Consider the following 20,189-nt stretch of genomic DNA (forward strand, 5'->3'; position numbering starts at 1 on the left):
TCCTTAAAAAGAAGAGCGAAGTGGGAGGCTTAACACTCCCTGACTTTAAAACCTATTATAAAACCACAGTAGTCAAAACAGCATGCTACTGGCCCAAAGACAGAAGCATTAGCCAATGGAATCGAATTGAGAGTGCAGCAATAGACCACCAAATCTATGGTGAACTGATATTTGACAAGACCCGCAAATCCTCTAAACTGGGACAAAATAGTATTTTCAATACTTGTGCATAGGAGAACTGGATATCAATAGCTAAGAGAATGCAAGAGGACCGCTATTTTATACCCTACACAAAAATTAACTCAAAGTGGAACACACACCTAAGTATAAGAACTAGAACCATAAGCTTCTAGAAGAAAATGTAGGGAAACATCTTCAAGACCAATAGGAGGTAGCTTCCTAAACTTCCCCCAAAGCTTAAGCAACAAAAGAAAAAAATAGATAAATGGGAACTCCTCAAAATCAAATGCTTCTGCATGTCAAAAGACTTGGTCAAAAAAGGTGAAGAAGCAGTCAACTCAATGGGAGAAAATATTTATAAATCACATCAAAGATTTGATTTCCTGTATCTGCAAAGCAATCATACAACTCAACAACAAAAGAACAAACAACCCAATTATAAAATGGGCTAAAGATATGAACAGGCATTTTTCTGAAGAGCAAATACAGATGGCTCAAAAGCACATGAGTTGCTCATTTTCACTGGCTGTAAGGGAAATGCAGATGAAGACTACAATGAGATACCACCTCACACCTATAAGAATGGCTGTTATTAAACAATCAGGAAACTATAAATGTTGGAGAGGATGTGGAGAAACTGGGACACTTAAACACTGCTGGTGGGAATGTACAATAGTGCAGTCAGTATGGAAGACTGGCGATTCCTTAGGAAACTAAATATCAAGCTGCCCTATGACCCAGCAATAGCACTACTTGGTATATACCCAGACAAGCTGAAAGCAACCACATAAACAGACATTTGCACACCGATGTTCAGAGCAGTATTATTCACAATCACCAGAAGATGGAAACAAACCAAGCGCCCATCAACAGACGAGTGGATCAACAAAATGTGGTATATACATACAATGCAATATTATGCAGCAGTTAGACAAAATGATGTCCTGAAGCAAATGACAAGATGTATGAGCCTTGAGGACATAATGCTGAGCGAAATTATTCAGACACAAAGGACAGAAACTGTATGATTCCTCTTTTATGACCAGCATAAAGGTATAATCAGAATACAGGGGACTTAGAGATACATAGATACTTATAATACATAATATAGGGAGCTTAGAGATACCTAGAAGCTAGAGATGGGTGAACCATTAGCTAATGAGGTTGAACTGCAATGTAAGGGAATAAATAGGAGCAAAGGTATTTCTGTAGTGGATCTAGAAGTAATATTGCCAAATTGAAGATGAACAAAATTGAAAGGGGTTGTAGTGACCTACGTGTCCCACTGACTCACACTAGAAATATGAATGAGTTCTTGTAAGAATTACTTCAAAGATGTGATTCTTGTATAAAGAGTGTTTAAGTCCCGGGTACAGGGGAAAACTGCTGTTGCATGCTATGAGCTATGTTCAAAAGGAAACCATCAGCACTACCACAGCAACAGCAAAGGTAAATAATGGGATAAGGGGCAAGAGTTAAGAGAAGGTTCAGATCTCCTATTTGGTGAGGTTGTGTTTATTGGTTTTCTGTCTCTCGGGAACAATGAAATTATCTAAAATTGAGAATGCTGATGGACTGTGGACTTTGGGCCCTCTACATGATGCCCGATGAATGCAGGTGGCTGAAGAATGCACTGACGGAGAAGTAGAAGAGCAAACGATGGTGTATACTTACGAACGAAGGCTGTGCTACTACAAAAAGGAACAATGTCATGAGGCATGCAATGATGTGAATGAACATGTGGGACATTTGGTGAGACAAAATAAGCCAGAAACAAAACAATAACACTGGTATGGTCACCTCTAGAAAATGCTTATAAGAAAATAGGGGCCTAAATTGTAAGCTTTTAGAATAGACACATTAAGTCCAGAGTCGTGATTATTATTTCTCGATTTTGAGAGGCGGTTTTATACATGTAACCTAATATTCAGAGATAAGAACGAAGCCGAACAGGTTGGGGTTAAAGTAATTCAGAATATAGGAATTTTAGAACCACAAGAAATTTTCCATAGTGCATAATCTAATTCAACCTATCTATATAGCTCATTTGAACAACTGAAACACAAAGAGCACAGAATGAAAAAGAGGTCCTTTAATCCTGTATAGATTATTGTAATGCCTGGAAACATCCTAGAATATATTAACCAGATAACCAAAAAGTATTAGCAAAGTCCCCTGAGGGAGAGGAAAAAGACTATGGAATACTAAACTTTACCATCAGGGAATCCCCTGATGCTATGTCAAACTTCAGGGACACCAGAATCAATAGGCTATGCCCTCAATCATGAAGCTTACTCTTGTTAAGCTTATGTAGGTAGCATAGAAACTTAGACTACCTATGGGCATGCCTAAGAGTTACTTCTGGAGGACCTCTGTTGTTGCTCAGATGTGGCCTCAGTCTCTCTAAGCCCAACTCTGCAAGTGAAATCATTGCCCTCCCCTCTACATGGAACATAACATCCAGGGGTGAAAGTCTCCCTGGCAACGTGGGAGAGGACTGCCAGGGTGAATCCTGGCACCATGGGATCAAGAATTACATCCTGACCAAATGGGGGAGAAGAAGTGTAATTAATAAAGTATCAGTGGCAGAGAGAGAGAGTTCAAACGGAGTCGAGAAGCTACTCTGGAGGTTGCTCTATGCAAGCTTCAGGTATACCTTGCTACTTACCATAACCTGCCAACCCCCAACCAGGACCATTCCAGCCAATCCTAAAGAACACCTAGGGCAATTTATAAGATTCCACAAGGGTTCCAGGCAGTAGAGTAACTTGCCAGAAATCTACAAACTCCAGCTGGGTCCCTGGTCCAAATAAATTCTGAAACCTAGCTCAGCCTCTCCAGAACATCAGATAGTTAAGTCTCCCTACCCCATAATAGTGACAGACCCTTCCAATATCAAAAATGTAGAATTGCTATAACTCAAACAACCCCAATGAGGGGTATGGAAAGATCAAAGTAATGGTGGAAGTATACATATAAGATAGGACTTGACAAATGAATATGAATGTTGAAACATTAAATTATTATCTCTTTTAGTCTTCAGTATTTTAGAGCAGCTAGAAGTAAAAACCTAAAATTGTGAAATTGTAACCCATGTCAAAGTCTGAAATGTGTTCTACAACTAATTGTGGTGCTGTGCTTGGAAATTTATAGCATTTTTGTATATACGTTATTGTTCACAGAAAAAGAAGGGGAAGAAAAGTCGATTGTGATGATAAAGTATTTAAGCCCGCTAGCCTCCTTATTCTGGAGCAGCTAGAAGGAAAAATATGAGAGGATCATATGGTAGCCCATGACAAACTCTGGGATCTGTCCTGTAACCCTTTGTTGAAGAGTGCTTTGAAAACTATTGCATTTTTATTTCTTTGCTTTGTGTATATGTTATACTATACAATTTTAAAAGTTTAAAAAAGAAATGAAACTAAAGGCAATTGCTAGTTCTGCAACTGAACATGTCAGTAGAGTGATCGGCAGATTTTCAAAACTGCCATGCCAGTCTGGGTAACTCCCGTTTTTCTGATACGCAGCACAACATGGAATTAGGCAGGTGGAGACAGGGAAAAGCAGGAGAGGTGGAGTGGCAGGCGGTGGCTTGATAGTGTCATATTAATAGTAAGCAGTAAGTGTAACATAGCAGTAAGCTATCATGCCACCGAAAATATGCACACCTTTTTGATTTTAAAAAAAAAAAGCATCGGGCAGGCCACAGTGGCTCAGAGGCAGAGCTCTCGTCTGCCATGCCGGAGACCTGGGTTCATTTCCTAATGCCTGCCTATGCAAAATAAAAAGCACTTATTTTTCCATGTCACCATAAAAAGTGCAGTCAGGCTAATTTGTTAAAACAACAGTCAGCAAAATGTTGGGAAACCCAGGCTCTAACTCAAGCTTTGCCTCTGTGTCTCTTTGTAACTTTAAATAAAAATAGAAAATTCTTTTGTAACTTCAGTTTTTCTAATTTTCTTTACTTACGTTATAAGAATATAATTATTATATTTGAAATACTTTAAGAACCTCAAGAAGGATCACCCATAATATATTATGCCTGTCACTATATAAAAAAACTAAATAATCAGTACATTTTTTAAATCTGCAAGATCAGGTACACATATGTAATAAAATTTGCTACATAAAGTTTGTCCCAAATGAATTAGCAGGGTTTTTCTTATGTTTTGTTTGTTTTTTTTTCAGGGAGCTAAAGTGATCCTGAGGTGAATAAAACATAGATTTCTCTCTTCTTTAAGGAGAGTCCAGCTTCGTAAATTGAGCCCTTTTTCCACCTACGGTCTAGATAAGAGCCTGTAGGTGTCCAAATGTGGGTGATGTGACCACTCGCAGGGACTGTTTCCAGAAGATGGAACAGCATGAGAAAAAGCCTGGAGTTTTATGTATAGGAAGCCATGAAAAGGTGCATGGAGGGGAGGACAGGAGACAAAAATATATATACTTGGGAGCCAGATTGTACTGAGTGTTTTAAGGGCTGCGCTGTTTGGGGTCGGGTGGGAAGGTTTGTAGCACAGTAGCTAATATCATGGGACTTGAACTCCAATGGACATGATTTCAAATCCTTGTTTGCTCTTGGTGATCTTAGACAAGTCACACTGTCGGCGGATATACAAAGTGGTAAACATAAGGCATTTAGCAGGGAGCCTGAAGCCCAGTAAACCTTTGATAAGGATAGAAGTTATTGGTGAGTAGTTTTGTACCTTAGTCAGATTTACCTGCAGGGAATGTAGAAAAACACATGAGAGGGAAGGCCCCTCACCATTGTGGTGGGGGAGAAAGAAAACTTAGGGGTTATTGCAAGACTGAAGTTAATGTGAGCCTGATTGAGGATAATGATGGTAGGAACAACAAAGAGAATGGATTCTTCCAGTGTTAGAGAGGTACAGTGACAGGATTGGGGAGACCATTTAATGTGTAAAATGGGAAATAAGAGGAAGAGAGGAAATGACGAAAATGCTGAGAGAGGAACCATGTGGACAGGTGTGGATCTCAGACTAGTGTGCATAAGAATCTCCTGGAGGGCTTGTTAAAGCACTGATTGCTGGCCCCACCCACTTCAGGTTCTAAGAATTTCCAGTGATACTGGTGCTGCTTGTCGATTCAGGAATGCATGGTGAGGAGGACTGCAGTAGAGAAACAAGATACAGGAGGCAGGGAGGTGTGGCCCTATGGAGGCACTAGCTTGTCTCAGGTGGAGCTACTTAGACCATTGAAGATGAGGGGTTTGAATCTGGTTAGAGATGGTGAATCTGGTGTGCATGGACCCATGTAATTGTTAGAGATTTCCAAGTGAGAGACTGAAGAGCCAGTGAAGTCACACAAGTAAGTCACTGTTGAGTAGACAATTTTTAGAAAGCATCAGTGGTTTGATAGGAAAAGCTTGGGCCTTTACCTGTTTACCTTGAAGTTCTCATCCATACTTGGCTGTAAGCAGAAAGCTTTCCTTGTGTTTTGAAGTAACCTCTTCCTGTATTTTTGAGTTCCTAACTTACACAGGATATAAATGTAGGCAGCAGCAGGCGCAGCACAGAACCCTCAGTCAAGGAGAGGCACTGTAGTGCTCTGCACCTTTGAGCTGCAAGGCCAGCAGTTTGCATGTGAAGTGTGGCTCTCGGTGGTGGTGTGCCTTTTGTAAACACTCAGTGTGAACAAAAGTGATTAAAATTTTATTTTCCAATGTATTAAAAAATAATTTATAGTACAATACAGTACCCTTTAGTTCAACCATTCTGAAATAAAAGAAATGTGCCTTTTTTCCCCAGCATTGCATAAGTTGTGCTCTGCAGCCTTACTGTTTCTTGGACTGTTAATAGTTCTTCCTTGAAAATAAAAAAGTGTTCTTAGTTTTTGTTTTTGTTTTTTTTTTTCAAATAAATGCTAAGTTGAATAAAGATAGCCAATTTCCTATTGTAGTCCTCTCAGAGCCTTAAAAACGCTAATGTTGCTGTGAATCTCCAGGATGTGTAATCTGGTTTGCACCATTTCCCAAACCTACGTGACCTAGATCCTTTCCTTTAAGGAATATGTTAACATTTTATGGTACACTGGTACTCTCAGAATACAGTTTGAAAAGCCAGTGTTATTTCAGATCTTCTTGCTTTTGAATTTCCTTCTACCAAACGTTGCTAGGCATTGCAAAGGAGATAATTAATTATGTATTGATTTAGAGACTATCAAGTGGATGTAACAATGGTTTTATCAATTATTTCGTTGGTGGTAAGGACATTTGATCACCTCTACAGTAATAGCTAATTTATCTTAAGGATGAGCTGTTCAAACACCCTTAAAAATATGGTTGCTTTGGTTTTAGGTACCAGTCTAAGAATGATATTTAGCATGTCTTTGAAGATTTCTTATTAACTTTCAAATATTTATCTTTAAAATGGCCCCCTAGACCTGACTTAAGAATCTCAAAGATATGATTCTGACTATACGAACATTAGAAAGAGGAAGGAATATGCTATATAGTATGTCCTGGGAACAGGACATATTTTGCCTAATCCACTGTCCCTTAAAGAGCTAACATGTTACTACTCAGTGATAATTAATAAGATACTCCTTTTTGGAATATTTTTCCACACCAATGGTTGAAAAAGAAATGCTTTCTTAGCCCTGATTCCATTAGGCTTTTGTCTTTGAAGATAACCAGTATTTCAGTAGTTTCCCTCTGAAATTTTTAGTCATAGAAAGCTATGTTGGTCTCGAGTGTGTTGTATAAATACTACTGATGCAAGATGAGTTTTGATACAAAGATAAACAGTTTTAAAATTTTTCTCTTAATTTGTATTAAGAAAAATATATAAAAGCACTAGAGTTCATTATTTTAATTACTTTAATACCTGGCATGATACTATCTTTTTAAGAGGAGTCACTTTAAAGAAAAACATTGAGTAAACACAGTATAGGTCAAAGGGGGCAGAAATAGAGATTAAAGAATAGACGAGTCCTGACATCAAGAAGATTTGAGCATGTTTATAAACTGAGAGGAAACATTGACATTCATGAAAGAGAGGCAAGATCCTGGAGGAGGCAGGAGGGGATGGAAGGGCTCACCTTAAGCAAGGAAGGGACCTTCCTTCCTTTAGGCCTGGCAGAGAGCTGAGGATTAGTGTGGAAATGGGGAGGGCTGTTGAGGGTATGGTAGCTGAGGGCCTGATAAGCCTGCCTCGTGCCAGCTCTTTGTTGTCACAATCATAGTTTTGGTCATTATGGAAGCTATTCCTAAAGGCTTAGGGAATCGGTAAGAATAACTGGAAGTACATAGAAGTAATGAAAGTGGGCAGGAGGTGCTATAATTGGAGGGTATGAGCCTCAAAGACATAAGACTGCATATATTTGGAAGAATAATGTTCTTTACTGTTTAAGGTATAAAAAGAGAACAATATCAGGAATGTAAGAGAAGATAGGGTTACAGATCCTACTGAAATCATGAAGATAATGAGAAATATAAACCACTCTATGCTAATAAATAGAGGTAGTGAGGAGTCAGGAAAATGCCAACTTTTTCTGCTAGGTGCCTCTGGTGTGCGGTTTGGGAGAATGTATAGTGTTCTCTAGTAGAGGGCTATGGGTTTCAGGGGGAAACTACATTTCAGTCAAGCTGGGAGGCAGAAAGATTCTGAGGGATAAGGTAAAGAATTTATTTAAAAGGTCATAAATTGAAATGAGGCATCCACTAGGGCACAGTTGGGAAGGGTCAGGAGATATGTCACAACTGGACATCAGTAAGGATTTAATGAGGGTGAAGGAGACTAGAGGATCGGAGTGGAGCTCTTCCTGCTGTCAAAGGAGATAGGAGTGGGACTCCCTCATCCTGAAAGCTACCTTAAGATTTGGAAGCAAAAGGAAGCAGAATGTAGCCCCATGACTAGATATGCAGTATACTACTAGTATATGCAGTAGTATTTCTGTTGGAAAAGAACACTGAATCACCAATTTAAGGCCTCAGTTGGACTGGAGGAAAGTTGGATAGAGGTAACTAAATAGGAAGGCAAAACGAAGGGGAAAGGGAGATTTACTCCATATAAGCCTGCACATCAAAATTCTCAAACACCCAAAGAAAGCTAGTGTGAAGAAAGATAGCTAACCAAATCTACAATCGTGAGTTATTATTCCAGATGAAAATAATTTTGTGGAGCAGTCTGACAGACTTGAAATAGGTATATTTAGGATGCTTGAAGATTGATTAAAGGAAGAACTTCCATTATAAAACAGCCAGAAGTTATGAAGTAAAAATAGGCATAACTAAAACGAGAACAGATGTTCATGAAGAACAAATTAGAAATCTCAGAAATTGAAAATATTGTTATTGAAACAAATTACAGTAGATGGGATCAACAGGACACAAAGGAAAATAGTGAGTTGAAGGTAGTACTGAGAAATTCCCCCTCAAATTCAGCTCAGAGAAAATATGAAAACACTGTTAGGACTTCCATTTCTGGCAATATGGTAGATTCAATATCCTAAACAATTTTTCCACTAAAAGAACTAAATATGCTGAAGAAAATATTTAAATTGTCTTTTTAAAGGCAAGCCTAAACTGGAAAGAAAGTAAGTAATTCACAGAGACCAAACTGAAATGTAAAAGCCAGAAACCTGACTTTCATCTTGAAGGAATCCGCCTAATCTAATGATCTTGAACTTGCCTATTGATGACTACATAGGGAGTGTGCAGAATATGGGGAGTATAATATAATGAGAGATTCCGCACCTAAAGCTAGAACTTCACAAAGCTACAACCTTAGCATAAGGGTGAATGAGAAGCCTGTTCCTCAAGAGAAGACATGCAGACAAATTTGCTTATCTTGATCTTGGTACTGGCAATAGGGAAAAAATTCCCTCCACTCCACCCCTAACCCGAGAATTTATACCTGTGAGATTCAGAACCCTAAGTGACCAAAAAAACGTGAAAAGATCTTAGTGATCAAGGAAATACAAAATAAAATGCAAGATAGTATGCCATGGCTATCAAATTACAAAAAAAAATTTACACTCAGAAATCAGTGTCAACAAGGCTATGGAAAAATTGGAACTCTTGTATTCTGCTGGCTGAAATACAAATTGGTACAACTGCTTTGGAAGGTAATTTGATTGACAGTCTTTATTAAGCAAAGTTGAAGATGAACATACTGTTCAACCTAGCAGTTCTACTTTTAGATCTCTTCTCTGGGGAATCCAGTTACATGTGCATAAGGTGGTTTATACAAGGATGCTTATTTTGCAGGATGCTTGTGATTGCATTAAATGAGAAACAACCCAAGGGTTCATCGTAATGAGAGTATATAACAACATTGTGCTTTATTTGTATAATGGAATCCTATTGAGCAGTGAAAATAAATGAACGAGATCCATGTATATTGATATTGATAAACCTGAAAATAATATTGAGCAATAAATGCAGTCTGCAGCAGACAGTGCATAGAGTACTGTTGAGATAAATTGTGTGACCATGCAAAGCAATACTGTATATCATTTATTCATCTGTAAATATGTAGTGGTAATAATATAAAATATTCACAGGAATAATAAACACCAAATTCAAAATAATGGTTGCTTCTAGGAAGGGAGACAGGTTGGGAAATGAGACCCAGGGGAAAGAAAGCAGGAAATTTTGTTTCTTCTGTGTTTTATTTCTCAAAAACTCTGAAACAAATATAACAAAATACTAAAATTTGCTATAGCTAGGTGAGGTTCAAAGAAGAAGTTCATTAACATATATGATTATGTTAGATAATAACATAATGTACATTTCTGTACATTTGAAGTATCTTGCAATATTTAAAATTGGGCTTCACTGAGTCCATAAGAATGTTAAGATGTAGCTATATTGTTGGTTCATAGACTTTCCTAACAACTTGATGACTATAAATGGTTTCTATAGGTATGTCAATTAGTGTTCCAAGTTGCGAGAACTAGAAGCTGACATGGCTAATTATGCAGAGACAGTGAGAGTTTTTTGAGTTGTTTTAGTAAGTTCCCAGAGTTGTTACAATGGCTTGAGAATTAATTTCCAGAAACAGTGTCCAAAACTGTGCCACAAAATTGGTCATACAAGGAAGCCACTGGTATGACTACCAGACACTAGACAAGGCAGTTTGTATAGCAGCCATTTCCTAGTCAGGAATTTCACCTTGAAGCCTATAGCGTGATGTGCAGTAGGAAGGTGGAAGAGACAGAAAATGAGCCTCCTGTTTTCTGGAGTCACTCTTAGTATCAGTACCTGAGTCCAAGTCTGATATGCATACATGCATCTTCTAGGCAGAGCCAAAGGTCTCTCTGCCTCTGAGGAAAAGAATGATGAGAAAGACATACTTTTCTGTGTTCTAATTTGGAACCTATCTTACTCCTACCCTGATAACTTCTGGCCTTTGCAAAATGAGGAAAACATTACAGCCCTCAAACCCTCTTAGCCACTGAGTACAGAGCCCAGAGATAGTGTAATAGTTCAGGGAATATTCTCATATACACAGATGGTTCTTTCCTGGACCAGCTTAATACAGGGAGCCAGTATATACCTCCCTCCTTAATACAGGGAGGTATATAATAAAAAATTGAGTAAACTAATTGAATGAATGGAAATATATCACAAATATATTGGGCTGTTTCAAGGGCAAAGAAAATCTATGAGTGTGAGGTAAGCATAATGCCAGTTATCTTAAAACAAATTCAGTTAGCCTGGTGCTAAATCTTGCACCATTTAAAATTTTCAGATTTGTATCTATCTGATCTTTCATTGCTGAATATTGATTAAGAGCTGGTGGTCTTGGAATTGCTAGAGACAGGCATTATCCTATTTACTATTATGATTATGTTGTACAGCATTATTGACGCAACTATTACTCATTCAGACCCTGTCCAGTAATGCCCACAATTGGACTTATGAGAAAAGAATTCTCAGTATCAGAAAAGCCTAAGAACTCCAGGAGCTATTCTTTAAAAATTTTCTAAGAGTGGTTTATGGAATTTTCAGAACAAATGCTGTCATGTAACTGAATGTGCATTTGACTAATTCCACAGTTAATACACTTTTGTTTAAATTTTATTTTTACTTTCTATAGCAAACAAATGTTAACATATTGTCATAAATAAATTTTAAATATTTCTGATTAGTTTCAAGGGTTAGTGTTCACATGCCTAGTATTTTGAACTACCAGTCATTGTCAAATCAAACTAGTTACACTTCAGTATTTGCTTTGGTTAGACTTGTAAGTACATAACATGGCACAAGGGAGTTTGAGGTATACTGGAGATGTTATTGGTGGCTTAATGCGTTTGGTGTATACTTTTTTGATATGTAGATATTGTATAGCATGGCATGCATTCCATTTATTAAAATTCTGTCACGCTAACAATGAGAGGAGTACAAATAAAGTTAAAACATCTCCTCCTGATGTTTGCAGCACTGGTGCAAAATGTATTTCTTTTGACAGTCTTTCTGGCTTTCTAATACAAATTCAAATGCCATATTATGACCCAGTCTTTTTCAATTTTTTGTCACCTTCCCTTCATACAGTAGCACGTGAATATGTTTGTGACGATAGCAAAAATTTGTTGCTTTTGTGATAAATATAGAAAGACCTTTTCTGTGCAATTAGAATGATTTTTTCCTAATAATTAAAAGCCTTTGTATCAAACATGGTAAAGTGATTCTTATGAGTATGTACACTTTTAATGCCGTGCTGTTGTAGTATGAGGGATCTAAAAATTAGTGATTGAGGATGAAGAGCTTGTATCGGTGTGCACTTGTGTAGGCACATCAGATAAGGTCTCTGGAAACCTTAAGTTTAATAAAGCACTGCAGCAGAAGTAGTGTTTAAAATATCTCAATTAGAATGAAAAAGAAAGAAGAAGTCAATACAGATCTACATCTGCCCAATTTCAAAGAAAGCTGATGTTCTGGATGCTTAAAGTTTGAAAAAGCTACAAATCAGTAGTTTAGTTAAGCCAACAATTACATCAAAAATTCAAAGTTCACAAAGCCGCACTGAGCATTATGTTATGAGTTATGTTCCTTGTTTCCTGTGACGTAACATTCATTCATAAATCTGCCTGAGCAGCAAATCTCGGTGCCTTATATGCTTTTATTTCCTTGAATCCCAGGAGCTTCAGTTTCAGCGACTCACCCGAGAACTGGAAGTGGAAAGGCAGATTGTTGCCAGTCAGCTAGAAAGATGTAGGCTTGGAGCAGAATCACCAAGCATCGCCAGCACCAGGTACAGGATGGCTCACTCTTTACATAGCCTCAGTTACATGCCTTATTAAGTTGTGCTAGATACAGCAAATGATTCTGTTAGTGTTGTCCCTGTTAACTCGCCTTCCTGAATTTAACATGAAAAAATGTCAATATATTCTTATTTTTGAGAAGCCTCTTGCAATGTGGATTATCCTTTAGTCCTGTGCTTGAAGTGGTTTATATGGTATCAGTTAGCTTCTGTAGTAAAAGCGGGTATATTACCTTTAGAAACTTGATTTTTCATATGTAAACATAGCTAATGAATGTTTTTCACAAGCAATTGTTAATTGTTTGGCAAAATTAACCTTAAGATTACTGGTGCTTTGAAGACTTTTTTTTTTTGGTTGTTTTGTGTGTGTGTGTTTTAACTAAGAATTATTTCTAAATAACATTAAGTTAATTTTTTAAATGTCAGTTTAGGAGGGGGGGGCCAAGATGGCGGCTTAGTAAGGTGCGCGTGTCTTAGTTCCTCCTCCAGAACAACTACTAAATAACCAGAAACAGTGCAGAACAGCTCCCGGGGCCACGGCAGGGATTGGACACACAGTGTACCCCAGTCTGGATTGGCTGGTCCGGCTGTGAGAATCCGCTGCGGTGAGCTCCCCGAGTGGCATGCGCTTCCCCGGGCTGTGGCGGCTGGCAGCCGGCGCCCCTCCCTCCCTCCTTCCCGGACGGGCTGGGAGTCTCGGAGAGGCGAGTTTCCCAAGCTGCGGCAGCCGGTGGCTGACACCCCTCCCTTGCGGGCAGCTTCCCTGACCAGCTACGAGTCTCGGATCGGCGAGTTTCCCAAGCCGCGGCGGCCGGGGGCCGGCGACCGGTGCCCCTCCCCCACAGGCGGCTTCCTGGTCCGGCGACTGGTCTCAGATTGCGAGTTTCCCAAGCCGCAGCTGGTGACCAGTGCCCCTCCCCCACAGGTCAGCTACCCGGAGGGAAAGGAAAGAGTCCCCAAACAGTAGCGGGGACTGAGCCCAACCAAACACCAATAGTGGCGTTAATGGACAAATTCTGACTACTAGAAGTAGGCCCCCAGCTCAGGCAAAACTGATTAAGGCGGAAGTCATCTATTGGGCTAACTGAAAAAGAGGAAAGAGGGCGAAACAGAGCCTTCTGCGGCTGTTTCTACTGAGGCTCGGTTGCCTCTGGGCTCAGTGCCGGGATTACACAAGGTGCAACTGCCCCAAACACAGAAACAGGCTGCTTTCAGGGCTCTCTACCACATGAACCTTCCCCGCAGGAGGGGTGAAACGCAACTCAGGTGGAGTCCCTCTCTCAGGGAATTCAGATCCCAGGACATCGCAATTTGAAGCCATTAAAACCAGCCTACAACCTTTCCTCTGTCTCTACCACGCACACAGCAGGGAGAGCCTTTCAAAGTTAAAGGAGCCACAACATCTTTTGCTGGTGGGACCCACAGACAGACAAGCGCCACATATTGGGCAGGATAAGAAAACCAGAACCCAGAGACTTTACAGGAAAGTCTTTCAACCTGCTGGGTCTCACACTCAGGGAAATCTGATTAAATGTCCAGACGCCAGCAAAAAATAACAAATCACAGCAGGAAAATTGAAGATATGGCCCAGTCAAAGGAACAAACCAATAGTTCACATGAGATACAGGAGCTGAGACAACTAATTCTGAATATACGAACAGAAATGGAAAACCTCTTCAAAAACCAAATCAATAAATTGAGGGAAGACATGAAGAAGGCATGGGATCAACAAAAAGAAGAAATGGAAAGTCTGAAAAAACAAATCACAGAACTTATGGGAATGAAAGATACAGTAGAAGAGATGAAAAAAAACAATGGAAACCTACAATGGTAGATTTCAAGAGACAGAGGTTAGAATTAGTGAACTGGAGGATGGAACATCTGAAATCCAAAAAGAAACAGAAACTATAGGAAAAAGAATGGAAAAATTTGAGCAGGGGCTCAGGGAACTGAATGATAATATGAAGCGCACAAATATACGTGTTGTGGGTGTCCCAGAAGGAGAAGAGAAGGGAAAAGGAGGAGAAAAACTAATGGAAGAAATTATCACTGAAAATTTCCCAACTCTTATGAAAGACCTAAAATTACAGATCCAAGAACTGCAGCGCACCCCAAAGAGAATAGAGCCAAATAGGCGTTCTCCAGGACACTTACTAGTCAGAATGTCAGAGGTCAAAGAGAAAGAGAGGATCTTGAAAGCAGCAAGAGAAAAGAAATCCATCACATACAAGGGAAACCCAATAAGACTATGTGTAGATTTCTCAGCAGAAACCATGGAAGCAAGAAGACAATGGGATGATATATTTAAATTACTAAAAGAGAAAAACTGCCAACCAAGAATTCTATATCCAGCAAAATTGTCCTTCAAAAATGAGGGAGAAATTAAAACATTTTCAGACAAAATGTCACTGAGAGAATTTGTGACCAAGAGACCAGCTCTGCAAGAAATACTAAAGGGAGCACTAGAGTCAGATACGAAAAGACAGAAGAGAGAGGTGTGGAGAAGAGTGTAGAAAGAAGGAAAATTAGATATGATATATATAATACAAAAGGCAGAATGGTAGAGGAAAGTATTACCCAAACAGTAATAACACTAAAAGTTAATGGACTGGATTTCCCAATCAAAAGACATAGACTGCCAGAATGGATTAAAAAACAGGATCCTTCTATATGTGTCTACAGGAAACATCTTAGATCCAAAGATAAACATAGGTTGAAAGTGAAAGGTTGGGAAAAGATATTTCATGCAAATAACAACCAGATAAGAGCAGGAGTAGCTATACTAATATCCAACAAATTGGACTTCAAATGTAAAACGGTTAAAAGAGACGAAGAAGGATACTATCTACTAATAAAAGGAACAATTAAACAAGAAGACATAACAATCAGAAATATTTACGTACCAAACCAGAATGCCCCAAAATATGTGAGGAATACACTGCAAATACTGAAAAGGGAAATAGACACATCTACCATAATAGTTGGAGACATCAATTCCCCACTCTCATCAATGGACAGAACATCAAGACAGAGGATCAATAAAGAAACAGAGAATTTGAATATTACAATAAATGAGCTAGACTTAACAGACATTTATAGGACATTACACCCCACAACAGCAGGATACACCTTTTTCTCAAGTGCTCATGGATCATTCTCAAAGATAGGCCATATGCTGGGTCTCAAAGCAAGTCTCAACAAATTTAAAAAGATTGAAATCATACACAACACTTTCTCAGATCATAAAGGAATGAAGTTGGAAATCAGTAATAGGCAGAGTGCCAGAAAATTCACAAATACGTGGAGGCTCAACAACACACTCTTAAACAACCAGTGGGTCAAGGAAGAAATTACAAGAGAAATTAGTAAATATCTTGAGGCGAATGAAAACGAAAACACAACATATCAAAGCCTATGGGACGCGGCAAAGGCAGTGCTAAGAGGAATATTTATTGCCCTAAATGCCTATATCAAAAAAGAAGAAAGGGCAAAAATTCGGGAATTAACTGTCCACTTGGAAGAACTGGAGAAAGAACAGCAAACTAACCCCAAAGGAAGCAAAAGGAAATAAATAACAAAGATTAGAGCAGAAATAAATGAAATTGAGAACATGAAAACAATAGAGAAAATCAATAAGACCAGAAGTTGGTTCTATGAGAAAATCAACAAGATTGATGGACCCTTAGCAAGATGACAAAAAGAAGAAGAGAGAGGATGCAAATAAATAAGATCAGAAATGGAAGAGGAGACATAACCACTGGCCTCACAGAAATAAAGGCAGTAATAACAGGATACTATGAACAACTTTATGCTAATAAATACAACAATGTAGATGAAATGGACAAGTTCCTAGAAAGGCATGACAACCAACTTTGACTCAAGAAGAAATAGATGACCTCAACAAACCAATCACAAGTAAAGAAATTGAATCAGTCATTCAAAAGCTTCCAAAAACAGAAGTCCAGGACCAGACGGCTTCACATGTGAATTCTACCAAACATTCCAGAAAGAATTAGTACCAACCCTGCTCAAACTCTTCAAAAAAATTGAAGTGGAGGGAAAGCTACCTAATTCATTCTATGAAGCCATCATCACCCTCATACCAAAACCAGGCAAAGATTCTACAAAAAAATCTCTCTAATGAATATAGATGCAAAAATCCTCAATAAAATTCTAGCAAATCGTATCCAGCAACACATTAAAAGAATTATACATCATGACCAAGGAAGATTCATCCCAGGTATGCAAGGATGGTTCAACATAAGAAAATCAATCAATGTAATACACCATATCAACAAATCAAAGCAGAAAAATCACATGATCATCTCAATTGATGCAGAGAAGGCATTTGACAAGATTCAACATCCTTTCCTGTTGAAAACACTTCAAAGGATAGGAATACAAGGGAACCTCCTTAAAATGATAGAGGGAATATATGAAAAACCCACAGCTAATATCATCCTCAATGGGGAAAAATTGAAAACTTTCCCCCTAAGATCAGGAACAAGACAAGGATGTCCATTATCACCACTGTTATTCAACATTGTGTTGGAGGTTCTAGCCAGAGCAATTAGACAAGAAAAAGAAATACAAGGCATCAAAATTGGAAAGGAAGAAGTAAAACTATCACTGTTTGCAGATGATATGATACTATACGTCGAAAACCCTGAAAAATCCACAGCGAAACTACTAGAGCTAATAAATGAGTACAGCAGAGTAGCAAGTTACAAGATCAACATTCAAAAATCTGTAGTGTTTCTATACACTAACAATGAACAAGCTGAGGGGGGAAATCAAGAAACGAATTCCATTTACAATTGCAACTAAAAGAATAAAATACTTAGGAATAAATTTAACTAAAGAGACAAAAGACCTATACAAAGAAAACTACAAGAAACTGTTAAAAGAAATCACAGAAGACCTAAATAGATGGAAGAGCATACCGTGTTCATGGATTGGAAGACTAAATATAGTTAAGATGTCAATTCTACCTAAATTGATTTACAGATTCAATGCAATACCAATCAAAATCCCAACAACTTATTTTTCAGAAATAGAAAAACCAATAAGCAAATTTATCTGGAAGGGCAGGGTGCCCCGAATTGCTAAAAGCATCTTGAGGAAAAAAAACGAAGCTGTAGGTCTCACGCTGCCTGACTTTAAGGCATATTATGAAGCCACATTGGTCAAAACAGCATGCTACTGGCATAAAGATAGATATATCGACCAATGGAATCAAATAGAGAGTTCAGATATAGACCCTCTCATCTATGGACATTTGATCTTTGATAAGGCAGTCAAGCCAACTCACCTGGGGCAGAACAGTCTCTTCAATAAATGGTTCCTAGAGAACTGGATATCCATATGCAAAAGAATGAAAGAAGACCCGTATCTCACATCCTATACAAAAGTTAACTCAAAATGGATCAAAGATCTAAACATTAGGTCTAAGACCATAAAACAGTTAGAGGAAAATGTAGGGAGATATCTTATGAATCTTACAATTGGAGGCGGTTTTATGGACCTTAAACCTAAACAAGAGCACTGAAGAAAGAAATAAATAAATGGGAGTGCCTCAAAATTAAACACTTTTGTGCATCAAAGAACTTCATCAAGAAAGTAGAAAGACAGCCTACACAATGGGAGACAATATTTGGAAATGACATATCAGATAAAGGTCTAGTATCCAGAATTTATAAAGAGATTGTTCAACTCAACAACAAAAAGACAACCAATCCAATTACAAAATGGGAAAAAGACTTGAACAAACACCTCTCAGAAGAGGAAATACAAATGGCCAAAAGGCACATGAAGAGATGCTCAATGTCCCTGGCCATTAGAGAAATGCAAATCAAAACCACAATGAGATATCATCTCACACCCACCAGAATGGCCATTATCAACAAAACAGAAAATGACAAGTGCTGGAGAGGATGTGGAGAAAGAGGCACCTTATCCACTGTTGGTGGGAATGTCAAAGGGTGCAACCACTGTGGAAGGCAGTTTGGCGGTTCCTCAAAAAGCTGAATATAGAATTGCCATACGACCCAACAATACCATTGCTAGGTATCTACTCAGAGGACTTAAGGGCAAAGACACAAACGGACATTTGCACACCAATGTTTATAGCAGCATTATTTACAATTGCAAAGAGATGGAAACAGCCAAAATGTCCATCAACAGACGAGTGGCTAAACAAACTGTGGTATATACATACGATAGAATATTATGCAGCTTTAAGACAGAATAAACTTATGAAGCATGTAATAACATGGATGGACCTAGAGAACATTATGCTGAGTGAGACTAGCCAAAAACTAAAGGACAAATACTGTATGTTCCCACTGATGTGAACCGACATTAGAGAATAAACTTGGAATATGTCATGGGTAACAGAGACCATCAGGAGATAGAAATAGGGTAAGATAATGGGTAATTGGAGCTGAAGGGATACAGACTGTCCAACAAGATTGGATACAAAAACTCAGAAATGGGCAGCACAATACTACCTAATTGTAATGTAATTATGTTAAAACACTGTAAGAAGCTGCATCTGAGCTATAGTTTTTTTAAATTATTTTTTTCATTATTTTTTTTAATTTTTTTAAAATTTTTTCTCTCTATCATCGTTTTATTTCTTTTTCTGTTGTCTTTCTATTTCTTTTTCTAAATTGATGCAAATGTACTAAGAAATGATGAATATGCATCTATTTGGTGATATTAAGAATTACTGATTGTATATGTAGAATGGAATGATTTAAATGTTGTTAGTTAATTTTTTTTAATTAATAAAAAAAAATTAAGGGAAAGAACTAGACTTCTCAGACTTCAAAGATCGAACCATCTCCCTTTTTGGACATGTTTATTCATTGATTAAAGTTTTCCCCTTGCAAAAAAAAAGTTTATTTTGGTTTTCCTAAAATTCGGGAGAATTACTATATGAAGTAAGTACTTTATAAAGTACTTTAGTATATTCAAATGTAATAAATATGAAGCCAATATTACTGAAATAAAAATACTTACAATCATGTTTTTATATTTAAATAGCATTTTATGTTATCTTAAAACACCAGTGCTGTAAAAAATTACTACCACATGCTCTAAAAGGTGATATCACTACTTACCCTACCTGTAGGATTTCTTTCCTAGCAATTACATATTACTATAAAACCTAGCATAAAGCATTTCTATTGCTTACATATTAAGCTTTGTTTTCTCAATCCTAGATAGGTATGCCCCAAATAAATTGTCTCTAAGTCCTTTCTAGCCTCATAATTGCTCAACTTCACAGTATCTTCTGTTACTTATAAATTCTAAATCCTTTTAGTGAATAGACTCCTATCTGTAGTTTATCATTTCTAGCTGATTGTTGCTACAGATTTTTAAATCTCTTAGGTTGATCAATTGTATTCACATGAATCTTTTGACAGTTATGCATCTTGGTGTGTTTAGTAAAGCATGAAGCATACAAATAAGATCATTAAAACTTTTAAAATATAAATAGAAATATATTTAAATACATTTTAAAATATCCAACAGTTTTTAATAGAAGAGAAATTAAAATCAGGAAGTAAATAATAAATTAGAGCTTTCTAACAGTGGTTTGGCAACATTCAATGAAGTAATCTAATAAGGAAGTTAAAAATGGTCAAAACAAAAATATCTTTATCTTTAACACCAAAAAGAGAAATTCACAAACTCAATAGTATGGTATTGTATACTTCTAAAAAGTATAAAGAAAAATATAATTTTGTGCTAATAGAAAAATCAGTTCAACACTTAAGC

General features: G+C 37.7%; 1 protein-coding gene across 12 annotated transcripts in view; it reads left to right on the forward strand.

Moving 5' to 3' along the window:
- Positions 1 to 20,189, forward strand: part of PKP4 (plakophilin 4) — a 291,835-nt gene that overhangs the window by 141,470 nt on the left and 130,176 nt on the right. For all 12 annotated transcript variants that reach the window (XM_077153913.1, XM_077153914.1, XM_077153915.1 and 9 more), the window contains one exon: positions 12,283 to 12,395. In XM_077153913.1, the coding sequence (XP_077010028.1) occupies positions 12,283 to 12,395 (113 nt within the window). The remainder of the gene's footprint in view (positions 1 to 12,282; positions 12,396 to 20,189) is intronic.

The sequence above is a fragment of the Tamandua tetradactyla genome, chromosome 3 (genome assembly GCF_023851605.1).
Source record: "Tamandua tetradactyla isolate mTamTet1 chromosome 3, mTamTet1.pri, whole genome shotgun sequence".
In the NCBI taxonomy this organism is placed as follows: Eukaryota; Metazoa; Chordata; class Mammalia; order Pilosa; family Myrmecophagidae; genus Tamandua; species Tamandua tetradactyla.